The sequence below is a fragment of the Carassius auratus genome, chromosome 35 (genome assembly GCF_003368295.1).
Source record: "Carassius auratus strain Wakin chromosome 35, ASM336829v1, whole genome shotgun sequence".
Lineage (NCBI taxonomy): Eukaryota > Metazoa > Chordata > Actinopteri > Cypriniformes > Cyprinidae > Carassius > Carassius auratus.
The window spans coordinates 31,318-51,760 of record NC_039277.1 but is presented as its reverse complement, the minus strand read 5'-3'; the positions used below and the strand labels follow the sequence as shown (position 1 = coordinate 51,760).

Here is a 20,443-nt window from a genome sequence, read left to right as displayed (position 1 = left end):
TGCAGTGGCTCTCTGAGTCTCCAACATGAAGCTGCTGTAGATCTCACGAGGATCCAGTATAGTGTGTGTGTGTGTGTGTGTGTGTGTGTGTGTGTGTGTGTGTGTGTGTGTGTGTGTGTGTGTGTGTGTGTGTGTGTGTGTGTGCAGTGAATGCACGGTGTTCTGTACTGGATGTGTTCACACACTGCTAAATGTTGTCAGTGATGACTATCTCTCAGCCGTGTGTGACCGCACATCTCAGATCTCACAGATGACAGCGTGATGCACAGTGTGTGTGTGTGTGTGTGTGTGTGTGCGTCTACACACTGTGCTGTTCATGACTCCTGATTTCCAGTCTGTAGTGTAGTATTAAAGATGGCAAACGGCTGTCATCTCTTCTATTTTCCATCTCAGTAAACTGCTGGATATTTAGTGCTGCACAGATGACATCTCATGAGATCTTTAAAGTTTTTAGCCAACATTTACTTTTCACTTTCGTAATTCTTGTTGCTGGTCTTATTGTGAAATGCTTTGGCACTGCATGCTATATATTACAGGAAGCGTAGTAGAAAACACAAAACAGGAAACATGCTCGACTAAATCATCTTTTATCAAAGCTGCATTTCTGTTCCTCAAACTGGTGTTCCTTAAATTCTCTAATATTTGCAGCACTGTTGATCTGAATCAATGGAGGGATGGTTTCTGAGCGTCGTTCACGAAACAAATCATTGCAAAGCAGCTTCAGTTTCTACATTACATGTAGGAGTAGATTATCAGCGGTGATTGTCAAAGTGAAGTGCGTATGGCAGAACTGTACAATAACATCAGCAGCAGTGATTATATGTTGGGATCAAACTTACAGGAAATGTGCTAGTTTTGTTTGTTGTCAGGTGTTCTGCTTGTGATTCCAGCAAACCCATCGTTTCATCACAATTTCAGCATCAAGTTAGACACATCAACCATACCTCCTTCAAAAACAGCTAGAAGCCTTGGAGCTATGATGGATGATCAGCTGACTTTCTCAGACCACATTGCTAAAACTGTCCGATCCTGCAGGTTTGCTTTATTCAACATCAAGAAGATCAAGTCCTTTCTTTGGGAACATGCTGCACATCTCCTTGTTCAAGCTCTTGTTCTGTGGCTGGACTATTGCAATGCTCTCTCTGCAGATCTTCCAGACAATTCTTAATAAGCAAGAAAGAAAACACGTCACAGCTCTGTTTATCAGTTTACACTGGCTAACAGTAGCTGCTCGCGTAAAATTCAAGACATTGTATGACTACAAAACTACCACTGGCTCTGCATCCATTTACCAAAAATTCATTACTTCAAGTCAAGTCACCTTTAATTATATAGCGCTTTAAACAAAATACATTGCGTCAAAGCAACTTCAACATTCATGAACAACATTCATTTGGAAAACAGTGTGTCAATAATGCAAAATGATAGTTAAAGGCAGTTCATCATTGAATTCAGTGATGTCATCTCTGTTCAGTTTAAATAGTGTCTGTGCATTTATTTGCAATCAAGTCAATGATATCGCTGTAGAGACTTATATGCTGTTCCTGCAGCTCAATTGGTAGAGCACTGTGTTAACAAGCGCAAGGTTGGGGGTTCGATTCCCTGGGAACACATTATAGGTAAAAATTGTTAGCCTGAATGCACTGTAAGTAGCTTTGGATAAAAGCGTCTGCTAAATGCATGAATTTAATTTTAATTTAATATGCCCGCTAGAAGCTTGTGTTCTGCAAGTGAACGTCGCTTGATTGTGCCATCCCAAAGAAGCACATAATCACTTTCACAGACTTTTAAATGAAATGTTTTCTCCTGGTGGAATGACCTGCTCAACTCCATCCAAGCAGCTGAGTCTATAGTTGTAAAGCACTGCAGTTTATCTTTGGGTGCGATGGATGAAACAGAAGTGTTAGATGATGTAGAATCTACATTCGCTATTGTATTTCTAATGTTATCTATTTTATCAGTGAAGAAATTCATAAAGTTATTACTATTTAACGTTGGTGGAATATTTGAATCAGGTGGCATCTGGTAATTTGTTAATTTATTCACTGCGCTAAGTAAAAACCTTGGATTGTTTTGGTTATTTTCTATGAGTTTGTGGATATGCTCTGCTCTAGCAGTTTTTAGAGCCTGTCTATAGCTGGACATACTGTTTTTCCATGCAATTCTAAAAACTTCACAACTTTCTCCATTTGCGTTCAAGACTACGAGTTACTTTCTTGAGAGAGTGAGTATTACTGTTATACCATGGCACAGTACGTTTTTCTCTAACCTTTTTCAATTTGATGGGGGCAACAGCTTCTAATGTATTAGAGAAGATAATTTCGTCTAGTTCATGTGTATTTATGGGTACACAGAGCAGTTGAGATAGATCAGGCAGGTTATTTGTGAATCTGTCTTTGGAAACGCTAGCAGCAGCTTTTAGGTATCACCAGATTTATCTGCTGGTATGTTGTTTGCTAATTTTCCCATATCCACTGCTGGAAATAAGAGAAGACAGAAATATAAAACTGATTTGATAAGGCCCTAAACATTTTAGTTTTTGTTACATTTTCAATTTATTGTTTAATGTTATGCAATTAAACGTTTAATGATTTATTATTTAGACATTATGGAAATTTAGTTTACCCATTAAAACTGAAAAACTATACATATACATACTATACTATACTATATATATATAATATTTATTTATTTATTATTTTTATTATTATAAAAAAAATTACTAAAAGACCAATAAAAATGGAATTTGGGTGAAAACAAAACTGAATAAAAAAGTAAATTAAATGCTGAAATGGTTTAGACTGAAATTCTTTGTTCATTCTGTTATTAGATTCTGCTGTGAATTAGGTTATATTCTGTCTTTATTAGTCCTAGAACAGTGTTTCAGAGCTTTATAACCACTGATCACTGTAGTCATTAGATCTCCACCTTCAGCAGGTTATTCATCACGGGTTAGAGGTTGTGTGGAGGGGAAAATATTAATAAAGTGCTTCCAAGTCATTAGGTGTGTAATACAGTCCGTCCTGCCTCCACTCCTCTCAGAGTCACGTGTGTGTCCCGTCAACACTCGCTCGTCTGCTCAAGGACACGACTCCTGGAGAAATGTGCTGGTGTGGAGTGATCTTACCCGCGCTCACATCGAACCGCTGCACGCTTGATCCTTCAGGACCAGAGCTTTGGTGCTCCGGACAGTGTGTGTGTGGATGTGGATGTGCACGAGCGTTTCTGTGGAGGAGAGACACTTCCTGTTTCTGACCTGTCACAGACTCAAGGACCGCTAACTGTGCTGCTGGACATTACAGATCATTTTCATTAGCATTAGCCACCTGTACATCATGATGATGGGTCCATCTCCCCTCAGACTGCAGCGTTACTGAAATAAACAACTATGACATGATGAGAGACTGTTACTTCACTGCATGTCCCTCTATACTCAGACGTGTGTGTGTGTGTGTGTGTGTGTGTGTGTGTGTGCAGGAGCCGTTCGAGGATGGCTTTGCTAACGGCGAGGAGCTGACTCCTGCGGAGGAGGCCGCGGCTAAAGAAGCCTCCGAGTCTAAAGGAGTGGTGAAGTTCGGCTGGATCAAAGGAGTGCTGGTAAGAGGACTTCCCTGCGATCACACACGCTTCAGTCTCAGAGCAGTGCCACACACACCACACCAGAGATGGGAACGAACAGAACCTAATATCTGTCTGCTGTGGGTGATAACTGCTGTATTGGTGTATCTCTGCTCCGTCCAGACTCTCATTAGAGGCTGTGTGTTAAACTGTGCTGCTCTTTAATGTTTAATATGCTAATACTCTCAACTAGCCGTGGCTTTGCTCATGTAGACGCGTGTGAATCTAAAAGCTTTATGGTTCACAGATCAGCTCTGCTTCTCGTCTCCTGGTCAATATTTGGACAGGCCTTCCCAGTCTGAACATTTGACACCAAACAGCTTCTCATAGTGTCGACAAGTGAAAATTCATTTCCATCCAAAGTGTCTTTCAAACCACGGCAGGAATAGTGTTCAGATGTGTTTGAAGAACTGATGCGGTTCTCCGTCGACAGGCTGGTGTGTAATGTCCGTTACCTCAGAAGAACACTTCTGCTCATCCTTCTGTGAAAAGAAAAGACAAAAACAGTATCACGGATCAGTAATCGATTCTTTCACAGTGTTCCCCGTGTGAGTGAGTGGCTCTCTGCTCCGTTATCTCTGGCCGTGTAGAGCTGGTAATGGAGTAATGATCTGTTTCTGGAGCTCCGGGCAGGTTTGTGTGTGCTGTAGATGTGTTGATGTATCAGTGATGAAGTCTTCTGTTGTAACGGACATGACTCCACACAACCGTCGAGAGAGCTCCGCCCGCAGCGCTCCTTCAAACACACATGAGTTCCTGTCCAGCGTTCATCGGTTTGGGAAACGGCTTTGGTCCTTGATGTCTAAACTGCATCCTTCCTCTGTGCAGGTGCGCTGCATGTTAAACATCTGGGGCGTGATGCTCTTCATACGAATGACATGGATCGTGGGCCAGGCTGGAATTGGTAGGTTTGACTGTGTGAAGTAGCACTTCATTTCACAAGCACACTCTTGTGTTTTCCATCGAGCTGCAGTCATGTTGAGTGTGTCTGTCAGCGGTCAGCGGTCATTCAGCAGCTCCAGCACTGGAGATGTGCTGCATACGGCTAGTGTTTAGTGCTGAACTCGTTTCACCTTTTTATCTCCACAGCGTATTCCTGCATCATTGTTATCATGGCCACTGTAGTGACGACCATCACGGGCTGCTCCACCTCTGCGATCGCCACCAATGGCTTTGTACGAGGAGGTAATACAAAAATACAAATTACAGTGAATCGTGCACTGGCACAGTATGCATTGGAGCGAAGAGCAGTCTAAAGTTCCCTGTGGTGGAACCGTCACACACACTAATGAAACAATGTGGATAAGTGCTGATTTTCTATAAACATTCAGTTGTTTACTGTACACAAGTGATTCTAAGTGGGTTGACATTTTAAGCTTATCTGCGGGCAGATGTAAAACACAACAAACGATAGAACGAAGACGATTAATTGCCTGTGGGGAGATTCAGTAGTGCTGGGAGATGGTTTTTCTCTCTGTCCATTGAGAGGTTCAGTGGAAGTCAGAGATGGAGATCTGTCCCTCTCTGCAGGCCTCCATCTGAGACGGGTGAAGGAGCTAGATACAGCTTTGGTTTCAGTGTGGAGGGGAATCAATATTTTTCAATGAGCACCTCAGGTGTTAGCTATTAACCCAGTCATGGGAGGGTGTGTGTGTGTGTGTGAGAGAGATTGGGTTTCCCAGGTTTATGCTGTTTAGCTATGTTTTGACGCATGAAAGCTGGTTTGAGATGGTTTAAACTGGTCCTTCCTTAGGACCAGCTCCTGACCAGCTAAAACCAGCTCAGACCAGCTGCCAGGCTTCTGAACATAGCTAACCAGCATATGCTGCTTCTTTCAACAGGGCTGTTTGAGATCCTCAGTAATATTTAGCTGTGACTCATAGGAACATTATATTCAGTACTCTACATATTTAATTTTTCCGCACTGCATGCTTGTTTGTACTAATGCTTCCTATCCAGGGCTTTAGACTAACTTTCTGCACCGGTTGCACTGGTGCGCAAATTTTCCACTGCATCGCATTCAACACTGCAGTTTTACAAGTTCACTTTTTGAAAATCGCTGTCCATATAGACAACATTGACTTGTAGTCTAAATTATTAACTGTCAATCTGGTCAACAAACAGTTCTTTAGTTGAAGCACAATTCTACACGAAAGGTAACTTACTGAAAAAGTGTTGGTGCTTAAAGTGTTTCACTGAGCTGAAAACATCTAAAAAAGAAATTTAATGAAGTGTTATAAGCTCATCAAACTGAACATCTCATGGCTGAGGCTGAAAAGCAGGGATCTAGTTTTTAGTCTGTTTTTAGTCGCACCATTGAAAAATGTAATTGGTCACACTCTAGAGCCCTGCTGTCACTGAGGTGTGTAGCCGTTAATCTGAGATTAGGCCTAATACTCCCTGGTATTCCAGTCATCCAAGCACCCCTGGTTATTAGGAAAAACTGTAGACTGGGTTGAAATATGGAAAGATGTTTCAGTATAGTTGAGAGTACTGCTCTGTTATTGGTATTTAGGCTGTCACTTTTGTGAAAAAATAATTTTCGAGTGTTTATTGAATCGATTGTAAAATTGATTTTCCATGTCTAAAAAAAACTGTTTCCTTTTTCAATGTCAAATAACGAACGAAGGTAAAGAGAGTCATTTTCAAACTAAAAGTGACAGCCCTAATTGGTAGCTCGACCCACTATACTCTTATCCACGGGGTTCCTCAGGGCTTGGTGCTGGGCCTGTTCCTCTTCTCACTGTATCACAGGCACATATCATTTTGACACACAATGGATTGGTCTACTGCTGCTACATCCACACGACGCTTTACTTTTTGCTCCTTCCTGCCAATAGTCATATTAGCCTAAATTATTCAACTGTTTATTTAGAAAGCACTTAAAATTCCTGAAGAACAAACACAAAGGCAGGACGAGGGTTGGTGAATGATTTGAGTTCAGGGGAAGACTCATTTGTCCGAGTCTCGTGTCAACTAACTGAGGTCAAAGTTGGCAAATGATGAACCGCTTTTGTATAAAATACCAAAGTAATTTCAGAATATTTTGAAGGGTCTCTTAATGATATAGAAGGATAGCCAATAAATCACTCTTGAATTGAGTTTTCAGAAAGGTGATCTGTGTAATATCTTTTCTTCAGGTGGAGCGTATTATTTAATATCTCGAAGTCTGGGCCCAGAGTTTGGCGGCTCCATTGGTCTGATTTTTGCCTTTGCCAATGCTGTGGCCGTGGCCATGTACGTCGTGGGCTTCGCAGAAACCGTAGTTGAGCTGCTCAACGTAAGAGACATGATTCTGTTTTCTATTGCTTAGTTTGTTTTAATATGAGGGCGTGTAGATGTAATGATCATATGTGTTTGTGTTCACTTAGAGCTCTGGTGCACTCATGTTCGATGAGACTAATGACATCAGGATCGTTGGGACCATTACAGTCATCCTGCTCCTGGGCATCTCAGTGGCTGGGATGGAGTGGGAGGCCAAGGCAGGAGATTCACTGCATATTAACCTATCTTTGAACATTAGCCAGTGCTGACCTTACGAAATCATGATTTCATGTTTCATGTTTCACAGGCTCAGATATTCCTCTTGGTCATTTTGATCGCTGCCATCTTCAACTACTTCATTGGGGCCTTCATTCCTGTTCAGTCCAAGGAGAAATTTGGCTTCTTCAGCTATGACGGTAAGAACGTGCTCTCAAATTAAACTCATAAAAAGCTATGCTGCATGCACATGATACACTGCTATGAACTGGTATTTATTTGTAATGTAAAAGGCTGTGTGTCAGTGTTTAGTAAACATGATTTGTGCCGAACAGTGTTATGTGCTGCGAATTACTCACTGGAAATTCTCAATTTAAAACTACGAATGCAAGGCTTCTGAGATTTGCTAGTTTTTCATGGGATAATATTAATACATTTTAATTAACAATAGACCTTGATTGCTGTCTGGTGTCCAAATTAAATCTTGGGCCTTAAAGCACAACTGGTTATGAACAATAGTTGAAGATTGTCCAAGGCCACCGGGAATGTTTTTATGTGACTTGAGTTTTGAGTTTAAATGTTAGCAGTTGTTTTCTCTTTATTCATTCCTGTTTTGTTTTCTCTATGGGGTGTCTTGTATTTTCAGTGGGCATATTGGTGGAAAACTTTGGCCCAGACTTTCGAGGGGAGACGTTTTTCTCAGTTTTTTCTATCTTCTTCCCGGCTGCCACTGGCATTTTGGCTGGAGCCAACATCTCAGGAGATCTAGCAGTGAGTGTCTCAGTCATTTCATCACCACATATTTACTCTTCATCAGAGCGTGTCTGTAATTGTTTGATTTCTCTTTAAGGATCCTCAAATGGCCATCCCTAAAGGAACGCTGTTGGCTATCCTCATAACGGGCCTCGTGTACATGGGGGTGGCCATTTCTGCAGGTACACTTGAACAGAATCCCACTCGTTTTGAGCACTACTGGATTATGTTTCTCTGATGTACTGATCCATTTGTTGAAAGGTGCTAGCATCGTGCGGGATGCCACAGGGATCGAGAGTAACATGACTCTCGTTGGTTCAAACTGCACTGGTGCGGCCTGTAAGCTGGGCTATGACTTCACTTCCTGCAGACCTGCAGCCGGAGTTGGGAAGCCTACCTGCCAATTCGGCCTCCACAATGATTTCCAGGTACAGCATCAACATTATCACTCTGTTCCCAATCCTAGTGAGCCTCCTCTTCCCCACGGCAGACAGCATGCAGCGTTCAACAGAGCAGTCACGTGATCAGTCTCCAGTGTGTGTGTCATTATCTGCATGCTCATGTCCGACTGTTGGAGTCCTCTTCTTCCCTGTGGCCTCAGTAAACAGTGTTTAAGTCTCCGCACATGCAGATTTGGAGGAAGGCCTGTGATCAGTGTGTGAAGGATGTGTGGCTGAAGGTGTTGTTCTGCAGGTCATGAGTGTGGTGTCAGGCTTCGGACCCCTCATCACGGCCGGCATCTTCTCTGCCACCCTCTCCTCCGCCCTGGCTTCTCTCGTCAGCGCCCCCAAGGTCTTCCAGGTGGGCGTCTCGTCTGCTGTGTGTGTTTTAACAGTGCTGGAGTCAGCTCAGAGATGGCAGAACAGGTCTTGCTGGTTTGATGAATTCTTCCATTTCCTCAGGCTTTATGCAAAGACAATATCTACCCTGGAATTGGAGTATTTGGCAAGGGCTTCGGCAAGAACAACGAGCCCCTGCGAGGATATTTGCTCACTTTTGGCATTGCCCTGGCCTTCATTGTCATTGGTATGATCTAAACCGATTGCGTTCTTTAGTTGGTAGAAATAATCAGATGGTTGTTGATGTGCCCTCACTCTGACTCATGCTTGTTTTTAATTTCTCCAGCGAAGCTGAATGTCATCGCCCCGATCATTTCCAATTTCTTCCTGGCCTCCTACGCTCTCATCAACTTCTCAGTGTTTCACGCGTCGCTGGCCAATTCCCCAGGTAAGAGGTTCCTCTGTGTACGGTGGGACGAGCTGGGTCATGTCTGCACAGAGAGATCAGATATCAGCCACGTGACGGGTTTACACAGAGGTGAAGTGCAGAGATCCAGCAATGGGTTACAGAAGGGCCTTTGAAACAGACATTTGACTCATTAGACGGTCAGTGAAATCAGGTGCTTAACCTTCAAACATGCTGATCATCCACCACAGGAAGAGAAACTGAATGGTTTCCATGTTTATTAGCATGACTTTGAAACCCTTGTTATATGATAGGGTTATTTCTATAAAGCCCTGACGAGTGTCAGTGGTCGACGGCTGAAGTTTTTCTGTCCGGCCGATGTGCTGGAGACAGGGCACAGCGCTCATTCTCTCTCGTCAGTGTTTGTCATCAGTTTAACAGTTCTGTCTGATACGACTAATAATCAGATACAGCTGGTAAACTAGACAAGCATTCAGCAAATACACATTTGAGGTTTAAACTAATCTTTGAATGTCTAATAGACGTTTATTTTCTTAAAGCTTGCAGACCTAGTGGTCGAGTTTCAGACAGAGACCGAATACTGAGATGATTCCTCTTTCACCTCAGTAATTGTCAGTAAACCCTTCTCTGCATTCACATTCTCTCTGCTTTAAATATTCTTTTCTTGCTTACCAGAAAAATCATTTAATCCATGACTCTAATATATATATATCTGTTTCACAGATTTAATGATTTTTCAGGTAAGCAGTTTATATACATATATAGCCGGTCCGCTAGTATAACTGGTCCGTGGTGTAAAAAAGGTTTGAGACCCTTATCTAAAGTATCTTTATTTTACACTATTTACTTATGAATTCATTTTCAAATTATTTCAAATTCCTTAAATAATAATAAATATAGAAATCTAATAAATAAGAATCTGTCTGTCTCTCTCTATATCGGCCTGGCTCTCTAAGAGATCTCAGCATTGGCTGTCAGAAAACCTCTCTCGGTCGACCACTAGTGCTCAGTGTAAGTTTCATTAATTCTGGCTGTATGTATTGAACAAGCACATGACTGGTTTGCAGCTGTAGGGTTAGGGTGGACTCACACTGGGAGATGTGAACCGTGTCCGGTGTGTTTGACCAGTGTGATCGCTCTGTACGAGGTTACTTATTACCCTGATATACTCATAGCTTCTTATTGTTTGAAGAATTTAGGAATACATTTGCAGTGATTATAATACACTCCCAGACCCTGTCCACACTATTGAGAGTGAATACTTGAATGTGCTTTCCTCTCAATAACAAAATAATCCACAAACAGGACCGCAGTGAGAAAGCAGCAGTTAAGAAAACATCTGGTCACTGCGATGTGGATGTGATGTCTGCTGTTCAGTAGTCATGTTATTTATGTAGCACTTCATACAATTCATGGCTTTACAGTGGTAAATATTAGTAATAGTATTGCTTTCAGTTAGAATAACTTCAGTCCGTCCTGTTTTACTCGTGTCTATTCACTTTGAGCTGTTTCAAGCTCCCAAAACAAACCTTGTTTTGCCTGATTTGGTTTGAAATAACAGTTTGTTCTTTGATTTCTCTTAAAGTATATCAGGGCCTTTACCAAGCTTTGCAGAGTTTTTGTTTTCCTGTAGAGAGTTTTCATTCTTGTGGCAGTGTTACTCATCTTTTTCACTTGAATGAAAACGAAAGTCTTTTAATTTCAGCATGGTATCATGTTATTGACTGTATTTCTTGTTTTTGAGTTATAATTTCATGTATTTCTTTATTCTTTGTGTGAAGAGGTTTGTTTGTCCCTCAATACCAAAGCTCTAGGAGACCAGCAGGTAGATATCTTCACTTCTGACACTTTATTACATAGTCTCTGCATACGACTGCATGAACGTAAAGGGTACGTGTAGCTCTCCAGATCTCATGTTTAAAGTGCTTCTGTACCCTTTATGTCATGCAGTGTCTAGCATTACAAGGTAACCGTGATCCACTAAATCCCATAACTAGTACGTGTCCTGTGTTCAGGACCTTCCTAGTCCTCTTAACCTCCCGTATGTATCCTAACTGGTGCTAACTTCATTTAATCAATTCTGTTCTCATGCTTTTATGAACTGATGCATTTCAGCTGTGTAAACTGTCATTGTGATGTGTGTTGTGAAGAACATGGAGAAGCTCTTGAGCCATTAACAGCCTGGTATGAAGTGTCTGAGGAGGTCAGATCCGTGTCCCAGTGGATCAGATTCTGGACGCTCTTCACAGAGATGTGTGTCCCTTCCTGCTTCACAAGCATCTGTCCCCGTGTGCCATTCTTTGTGTCCCACACTGTTATGTAACGTGGCAGAATGGCACCGTTAGCACTTTCCTTCCACAAAGAACTATTGTTACCTTTATCCCAACTGTTTAGTTGTTCCATTCCAATACATTGGCTCCCATTGATGGGTGTAATTAGGGTATTTTGACCTTTTACTGTGTTACCAAATCCTAACCCATAGTACTGCAGATCCCTTGGCTCTGCCTGGAGCTCTCTAAGAGTTTGTTCCATGTTTGTGGGGCAGGATGGAGGCCGAGCTTCAAGTACTACAACATGTGGGTGTCTCTGGCCGGGGCCATCCTGTGTTGTGTGGTCATGTTCATCATCAACTGGTGGGCGGCCCTCCTGACCAACGTCATCGTCCTGTCCCTCTACATCTACGTCAGCTACAAGAAACCAGGTGGAGTGGACTGGACAAAGAGACACGTGAAGTCAGTTGTCTGTTCAGCACAGTACTAATGATGGGATTTTTCTGGCAATGTTTGTGGTCCTACAGATGTGAACTGGGGCTCGTCCACTCAAGCGCTGACGTATCATCAGGCCCTGACACACAGTTTACAGCTGTGCGGAGTAGCTGACCACATCAAAACCTACAGGTAATACGGCCTCTGTGTGTGTGTGTGTGTGTGTGTGTGTGTGTGGTGTTTCACAGATGTGAACTCTGTGTTTCAGGGTTTTTCTTTGTGATGGCTTGTTCTGATGTGTGTGTGTGGAGCTCATTCATTTTCACTCTTGACAGCTGGAGTACACTCCACCACTTTTAAAATCACACACCTCATAGCTCGGGGATTCATGACAAATAAGATGATCTTCTAAACCCACACCTACCGATATGTTTGATTTCTTTGGACTGTCTCTGAAGCCCAATCGCACAGCTGAAGTCTGTACTCATCACACACTGTGGTTTTTCTGTGAAATCTGTAATCTTTCAGTGCTCAAAATCTGCAGATCGGCTGTGGCTTCAAGCAGCGAGTCAGGCCAAAGTGTAGCAAATCCTTAACTCGTGCTAGAGCTCTAGAGATGAAGATTTTCAGACAGGCGTGGATCATAACTCACTAATGATTAATAATTACAAAGTTAAAATAAATATAAATTTTAACAAAAAAATTATTCAGATTTTTTTGGTCAAAGTGCAGTTAAAAACACTAATATTATGAAAATATTATTAAAGTTTGAACTAACTGATATGTTACACTATATAAAGTTTGTGTGGTACTTTTTATTTTTTTATTTTTCAATGAATAGAAAGTTCAAAGGATTGGATTTATACAAGACAATCTTTATCTTATACAATTCTTATACAAGAATATTTATCTTACTGTCACTCACTATTGTTTAAATTGCTATAATGTAACTTAATTCTAACCTTGTTTCTGATATTTAGGTCAAATAATAGTCGTTCATTTTAAGCATAAGTCGACTAATCAAACTTTTATTAATAAACCATTTAAATCATTATATAAATTGCCTACGAAGCCTCTGATCGTGGGTGTATCTCTCTATTAGTTCTATTGGATCTTAGTGCTGCGTTTGACACAATTGACCACAACATTCTTTTGCATAGACTTGAACACTTTGTTGGCATCAGTGGAAGTGCATTAGCATGGTTTAAATCGTACTTATATGACCGCCATCAGTTCGTAGCAGTGAATGAAGATGTATCATATCGATCACAAGTGCAGTATGGAGTACCTCAAGGCTCAGTACTAGGGCCGCTACTCTTCATGCTTTATATGTTACCCTTGGGAGATATCATCAGGAAACATGGTGTTAGCTTTCACTGTTATGCTGATGATACTCAGCTCTATATTTCCTCGCAGCCCGGTGAAACACACCAATTTGAAAAACTAATGGAATGCATAGTCGATATAAAAAATTGGATGACGAGTAATTTCTTACTGCTAAATTCAGAAAAAACAGAGGTGTTAATCATAGGGCCTAAAAACTCTGCTTGTAATAACCTAGAACACTGTCTAAGACTTGATGGCTGCTCTGTCAATTCTTCGTCATCAGTTAGGAACCTAGGTGTGCTATTTGATCGCAATCTTTCCTTAGAAAGCCACGTTTCTAGCATTTGTAAAACTGCAATTTTCCATCTCAAAAATGTATCTAAATTACGGCCTATGCTCTCAATGTCAAATGCAGAAATGTTAATCCATGCATTTATGACTTCAAGGTTAGACTATTGTAATGCTTTATTGGGTGGTTGTCCTGCACGCTTAGTAAACAAACTACAGCTAGTCCAAAATGCAGCAGCAAGAGTTCTTACTAGAACCAGGAAGTAGGGCTGTGCGATATGGGGAAAATATCTAATTGTGATTTTTTTTTTTTAAGATATTGCGATTCGATTTGCAATTTTTAAATTCGCAAAGTCAAGCTTCAGCTCAATATTGTCAATAATGTGCAGCCCAGTTTGAGTATCATTACCCGGCAGAAATAATAATAATAATAATTCTGACAGTTTCCATGAAACCATTTCAAAATTCCTTTTTGTTTTTGGCATTATTCCAATAGGAATTACTGTTCCTATCGGCTTGCTATTACTTCCTATTACTGTTGTTCTAACCAATTCAATTCCCATTATAACCCTGAAATCCTTTCAATTATCAATTGTGTTTTGGGAGGGGTTATATATCACGTTCATTATCGAAGGCGATTCATCTGGGATAATGAACGCGATATTGTGTAGCTGGTAAGTGATCTACGGCTCTGTCTATTAAGTGCCGCTCCAATTATAAGCAGGTGATGTCGGTTTAGCGCTAATCACAGAACCAGATTTACTGACTAGATGCGCATGATCATATTGTTAGATATATCACCCAGCCCTAATGTGTGTGTGTCTAGGAGAAAGAACAAGCACCTAATTTGTTCTTCTTAAAGTAGATGCATTTAGGAATCTCTTACAGCAGAACAGCAACGCATTTTATGGACGACCGTTTCGTGAACCCAGGAGAGGAAGATTTCTGGTTCTGACAGCACCTTCCCATCAAAAGCTTCACCCTCTGCATAATCCTGTTTTAATCTTAACATATTTGCTTTGAAGCGCTCTAATCGGAGCTCGTGTTCCTCTCTCGACTGAACCGGTGACCCTAGAGGTCCTGAGAATGTGATGTGGTGGATCCCACAGTGTTCTGATGGTGTCCGCTCTCCTCTAGGCCACAGTGTCTGGTGATGACCGGAGCTCCCAGCTCACGTCCAGCTCTTCTGCATCTGGTCCATGCCTTCACCAAGAACGTGGGTCTGATGGTGTGCGGCCACGTGCGCATCGTGAGTACCTGAACAATCCTGCGTTCCTACTGTACAGCGTGTGTGTGTGTCTGTGTGTGTGTGTGTGTGTGTGTGTGCGTATTCTTGGAATAATAACACTCTGTGAGGACAGAGATGACAGTAGTGAAGGATAATGCCAGTCACAAGTACACAGCCTCCATTGGCTCTTTCAAGCATGAGCTGATCTCTCCACACGTGTGTTCATTCCCAGAGTTCCCGGCGGCCCAACTTCAAAGAGCTGAACAGTGATATGATGCGCTACCAAAGGTGGCTCCTCCACAACAGCTCCAAGGCGTTTTACACTCCTGTGGTGGCTGAAGACCTTCGCCAAGGAACCCAGTACCTGCTGCAGGTGTGTGTGTGTGTGTGTGTGTGTGTGTGTGTGTGTGTGTGTGTGTGTGTGTGTGTGTGTGTGTGTGTGTGTGTGTGTGTGTGTGTGTGTGTGTGTGCGTGCCTCAGGAAACCTGCTTTCTCTGCATTATTGGACATGCTAACTGTTGCTGTAATTCAGAAAAGCTAAATAAAGTCAGTAAACTGAGGTTAGGGTTCGTCAGGAGCTCTGTATGAAAGCCTATAGAAATAACTGTGTGTGTGTGTGTGTGTGTGTGTGTGACAGGCTGCTGGTCTGGGCAGACTGAGGCCCAACACGCTGGTGCTCGGCTTCAAGAACGACTGGCACACTGGAGATATAAAGGACGTGGAGACCTACATAAACCTGATGCAGTGGGTCACCTTCTGTCTGAATCAATCCAGTATTAATACGAATCATACTGAATCAGTGTGTTAGCAGCTTCTGATACACTTACACAGTGATAGTGAAGCTATTCATCTACGTAACATCAGACTCCAGATGAGAAAAGCTCCTCAGAGTTGTAGTTTTAGCTACAGAAGAGAGACTGGATGCCAAACACGGTCAGAAAGACATCAGTTCTGTCAGAGATGTGTGTACATGATCTGTTGTGGACACTCCAGGACAAGCCTAAATGTTCCAAACAGAGTTTTCTGGCACTTATTTTCATTGATAATGATTTTCATTGATGTGTTCGTAGTATAGCTGAAGAACTAGATGTTTATGTAGCTTTGAAGTAAATGGTGTGGATCTTCATCCTGTCAGACATTAACACGTGTGTGTGTGTGTGTGTGTGTGTGTGTGTGTGTGTGTGTGTGTGTGTGTGTGTGTGTGTGTGTGCATGCGTGTGTGTGTGTGTGTGTGTAGCGATGCGTTTGATTTCCAGTACGGTGTGGTCATTCTCAGGCTGCGAGAGGGACTGGATATCTCTCACATTCAGGGCCAAGGTACAGTGCTGCACATGTAACTGCTACACTCACCGGTCTCTTTTACAGAATTAACATACTTTGACAAACACTTTTTTGTGAAGATTTATTGTGAAGAAGTCCAGAGGGTCTGGCTGCAGACTTGCACGTGCACTCTCAGACACTTGCACTTCTGCTAGTGACGTCACTTGCAGTCTTTTTTTTATTTCATTGAATTTTTTTATTACTTTTTGTTTGAATTTCCCAGCATTTTATAACAGTAGCCAGGTGGCGAAGACAAGAAAAATAAACTAAATTACAATGTCACTTGCAATCGCTGCTTTCACTCTCCACTACCTGCGACACTTGCAATCAACACAAATCCTGCTTGTTACCAATGGAGACAAGATGCTGTGGTGGTGAATAAACACAACACGCAAAGTTTCACATTAAGCATTTTTCCATATAGAATAAACTGTCTACAACTCGTTTATATCACTGTCTTTGTCCATTAACCTACATTATGTGTTTTATTTATAATGATTTTCTATAGGAGGAAAACGTTTAATGTACAATTTAACGCACTGCGTTCTGTACTCGTCTGCTTGTCTGTACAGAGCTGATCCTTTTAAAATCACTCAATGTATTTCATAATGCACGTTCATATTAGCTGGTCTCTATATACTTTGAGTCAACAACAACACATATAGCCTATGCCTGCTGAATTGTCTTTATCATCTTAGTCTGTTATTAGGCCACATTAAGTGTTCGCATTGTGTTCATAGCCATCTGCTTGCCTTGTAGTTCATTAAATAATAGTGCTGTGAACATGTTTCTGACCCTGCTTCTCCTGTTTAAAGGTAAAGGCTTTACAGGGTCAGATTGTCCATGTAGTGAGCTCGTTTCCTGTTGGTCATTGGACTTCCTGTTCACACTAAACTTCCCTGTGTTCCTGCAGATGAATCTTCGGCTGTGAAGGATGTGGTTATTTCGATGGACATGAGCAAAGACTCAGACGGAGACTCGTCCAAACCCTCCTCCAAGGCCACCAGTGTCCAGAACAGCCCAGCGGTCCAGAAAGGTCCGTGCTTTACCTCTCTGTGTGTTCGTGAAGAAGATGGGTCACCACAGGGTTACTTGTGTCTTAGGTATTCAGTTGTTGTAGAAATTGCTGAGAAGGCAGAGGAGTTTATTTGTCTGGAGTCCTGCGGTGACCTCTGGTCCAGCGTGTGTTTTGGGGTCAGCTGTGAGGGTCCAGTCTGGGGACGTCTGTCTGTGATAAATCACTCGGGGGTCTGTGTCGGTCTCTCAGATCCACCTGACACCGCAGCACTCGCTGAAGCCCAGGAAAACAAGCAGAATAATAACAAACATCAGCTGCAGGGGTCAGTCATGTGAGGAAACTGGAGAGAATGAGCAGATCTCCATCATGATGTTTGCAGTCTCTCTCAGAGCAGAATGTGTTCAATCTTTGCTTGGGTCTGCTTCACCAGGTCATCTGATCCAGGCCACACCTGAAGAGATCAACTCCTCTTCTCCAGTTTCACATCATGATATACACAACTGAGCTGAGCTGTTGAATTTTCTAGGACAACTTTGACAACATATGATTTCTCAATGCTTCTTGATTTAGTGAAAACAGGACATGGTTCAAAATGACCAAAATGTCCAAGTTGGAATGGAAAACCTGCGACTGATACACAATCATGGACCGAAGATGAAACACTCTGGAAGCTGATTCCAGCTGCGGGCAGCATAATAACTAAAGGTGGACTCCCCTTGTTTTGTGTGAACCCTTGGTATTTCTAACTGACTTGATCCTAATGATCTGAGTGCTCTGTTAGGTTTATATTCAGTGAACATATCTGCAATATATTTCGGTCCTAGGTCATTTAGTGACTTATAAATGAGTAAAAGTGCTTTAAAGTCAATCCTAAATGTAACTGGAAGCCAGTGTAAGGACCTGAGGACTGGTGTGATATGCTCAGATCTTCTGGTTCTAGTCAGAATCCTGGCAGCAGTGTTCTGGATAAGCTTCAGCTGTCGAATGGTCTTTTTGGGAAGGCCGGTGAGGAGCCCATTACAATAGTCCACCCTGCTGGTGATAAAGGCATGAACAAGTTTCTCCAAGTCTTGACTGGAAACAAAACATCTAATTCTTGCGATGTTTTTTAAATGATAGTATGCTGATTTAGTTACTGCTTTGACATGACTACTGAAACTAAGGTCTGTCTCCAGAATCACACCAAGATTCCTGACTTGATTTTTAGTTGTTTGACCCCTAGAGTCAAGGTATGCATTCACCTTGAGAACTTCATCTTTGTTTCCAAATGCAATGACTTCAGTTTTTTCCTTGTTTAACTGAAGATAGTTCTGGCACATCCAATTATTAATTTCTTCAATGCATTGGCAGAGGGAGTCAATGGGGCTGTGGTCATTTGGAGATAAGGCTAGGTAGATCTGGGTATCATCAGCATAGCTGTGGTAGGCAATCTGGTTATTTCTCATTATTTGACTTAGTGGAAGCATATACAGCCTAAACAAGAGCGGTGCAAGAATTGACCCTTGTGGGACTCCGCATGTCATGGACGTCCACTTAGACTTATGCTCTCCTAGACTCACATAATAGCCTCTCCCTTCTAAGTATGATCTGAACCATTTGAGTACCATCCCAGAAAGCCCGACTTCACCAAATCAGTCCTGCGCAAACAAGTCCATTATGTCTGAAGCTATTTTAATGAACTGTGATATGTTCCCACTTTGAGCCTGATTTGTGTGTGCTGTGACTCTCTTTTATTTTAGGAATCTTCACTGCATTGGTTTCATTAGTTCAGAGGAGCTCCTTCTGTGCTGTGTTCAGTGAATCAGGATCACACTCCCTGATCTAATCACTGTCACACCCTGAGCACTCGTGTGTTACTCGTCTGATCAGAGAGCTGTACCCTAACTTTACATGTACACTCTAATCCATTACTGGCTCATTTCAGTAACCTTTTCAAAATTGGCCTTTCATATGATGATTATTTGAGTGTATGACTTATAAAGAATTATAATTCCTATAATATAAATTTAATAAATCATTATGAGCAAAAGGCAAGCAATTTTGTCTCTAAATTCTCTGTGTAAACTGGCTTTAGTGGGTCCAATATATATATATATATGTGTGTGTGTGTGTGTGTGTGTTTATGTGTATCTTTGCTCACAGCTGATTGGTCCAGTTTGGTTTGCGATCTCTAACTCAGAACAAAACCTGCTCAGGGGTTACCATGGTGACGAAACCTGCTCGAAGTGTGTGTGCGCGTGCGTGTGCGTGTGTGTGTGTGAGTGTGTGCGTGCGTGCGTGCGTGTGTGTGCGTGTGTGCGTGCGTGCGTGCGTGCGTGTGTGTGTGAGCGTGTCACCTGCAGCAGAACAAGCCTCTCTCTGTGTTGGACCGTCACATGTTTCTCAGTAATCTTCCTCTGTTTTCTCCACACATGATCCAGATGAGGAAGAGGATGGTAAAGCCCACACTCGGCCGCTGTTGAAGAAAGGCAGGACACTTCTCTGATTCTCTGTCTCTGACCTGCGCTGCTTTCGTGACTGTTTCTGCTGTTTGACCTCTGACCTTCATCTCTACATGTGCTGTCCTGTGTTTCAGCTGCAATGATGTCACTTCCTGTCTGTGATCTAATGCTCGGTGTCTTCCTGCAGGACTGCTGGAGACTTTCTTCCGTCTCTTTCCTGTCTTCTGTTTGTCCGATCATTAGATACACATCAGTGGTCTCTCCAGCTGCGGTCTGAGCGTGTGTGTGTGTGTGTGTGTGTGTGTTTCAGATGAGCGCAGCCCCACTCTTCCTCTGGATGTGGCTGATCAGCGGCTGCTGGACGCCAGTCAACAGTTCCAGCAGAAGCAGGGGAAGGGCACCATCGACGTCTGGTGGCTCTTTGATGACGGAGGTGAGCACTGGATTAGGTTTGGTTATTTTGGAAACTATTCGTTCTGTTCTCTCAAATGTGATACAAAAACAAATGTAGCAAGGGCACAGTGTGCAGCATTAGTAAGTGTAAGTGTACTCCCACATTAGGATGTGTGTGTGTGTGTGTGTGTGTGAAGTTAACCTGCTAATGTTAGGAGCCGTCCAGTGTGTGTCATGATAGTGATACATCTATATCACAAGCTCTCCTTTTCAAATCGAGGGCACACATGGGATATTTCTCATTAGACACAACCATTTCTTCTTCTTTTTTTGTTCATGTTATTTTAAACACGGTTCTCATCAGCAGGGTGTGTTTACCCCAGCTGTGTATGAACTGTGTCTGAACAGTGTGTTAGTCATTGAGCTCAGTGAGGTGCACACACACACACACACACACACACACCCGTGCCTGAGCAGAGCCAGTAGATCTGAGCGTAGCTGCTTTAATGCTGTCGGTGCTCACACACTCGAGCGGTGAAGTGGCTCTGAGCTTTAGATTCACACACTCAGATCAGAGCTTGTGTCACAGCTGTCAGTGTTTCTTTCAGGAACTGACACAATAACAGATGACAGTATAAAGCTGATCTGTCTGGTAGAGTGTGTGTGT

General features: G+C 42.3%; 1 protein-coding gene across 2 annotated transcripts in view; it reads left to right on the top strand.

Annotated features, from left to right (window-relative positions):
• Positions 1-20,443, top strand: part of LOC113053948 (solute carrier family 12 member 2-like) — a 43,185-nt gene that overhangs the window by 16,224 nt on the left and 6,518 nt on the right. The window contains exons 2-22 of one of the 2 annotated variants that reach the window (XM_026219104.1): positions 3,478-3,597; positions 4,447-4,522; positions 4,708-4,803; positions 6,759-6,898; positions 6,990-7,100; positions 7,190-7,298; positions 7,745-7,869; positions 7,949-8,033; positions 8,113-8,279; positions 8,545-8,652; positions 8,754-8,877; positions 8,977-9,078; positions 11,603-11,758; positions 11,855-11,954; positions 14,514-14,625; positions 14,837-14,977; positions 15,242-15,348; positions 15,842-15,921; positions 16,838-16,960; positions 19,363-19,410; positions 19,694-19,816. In XM_026219104.1, the coding sequence (XP_026074889.1) occupies positions 3,478-3,597; positions 4,447-4,522; positions 4,708-4,803; positions 6,759-6,898; positions 6,990-7,100; positions 7,190-7,298; positions 7,745-7,869; positions 7,949-8,033; positions 8,113-8,279; positions 8,545-8,652; positions 8,754-8,877; positions 8,977-9,078; positions 11,603-11,758; positions 11,855-11,954; positions 14,514-14,625; positions 14,837-14,977; positions 15,242-15,348; positions 15,842-15,921; positions 16,838-16,960; positions 19,363-19,410; positions 19,694-19,816 (2,353 nt within the window). The remainder of the gene's footprint in view (positions 1-3,477; positions 3,598-4,446; positions 4,523-4,707; positions 4,804-6,758; positions 6,899-6,989; positions 7,101-7,189; positions 7,299-7,744; positions 7,870-7,948; positions 8,034-8,112; positions 8,280-8,544; positions 8,653-8,753; positions 8,878-8,976; positions 9,079-11,602; positions 11,759-11,854; positions 11,955-14,513; positions 14,626-14,836; positions 14,978-15,241; positions 15,349-15,841; positions 15,922-16,837; positions 16,961-19,362; positions 19,411-19,693; positions 19,817-20,443) is intronic. The other variant, XM_026219105.1, reaches the window with a different exon arrangement.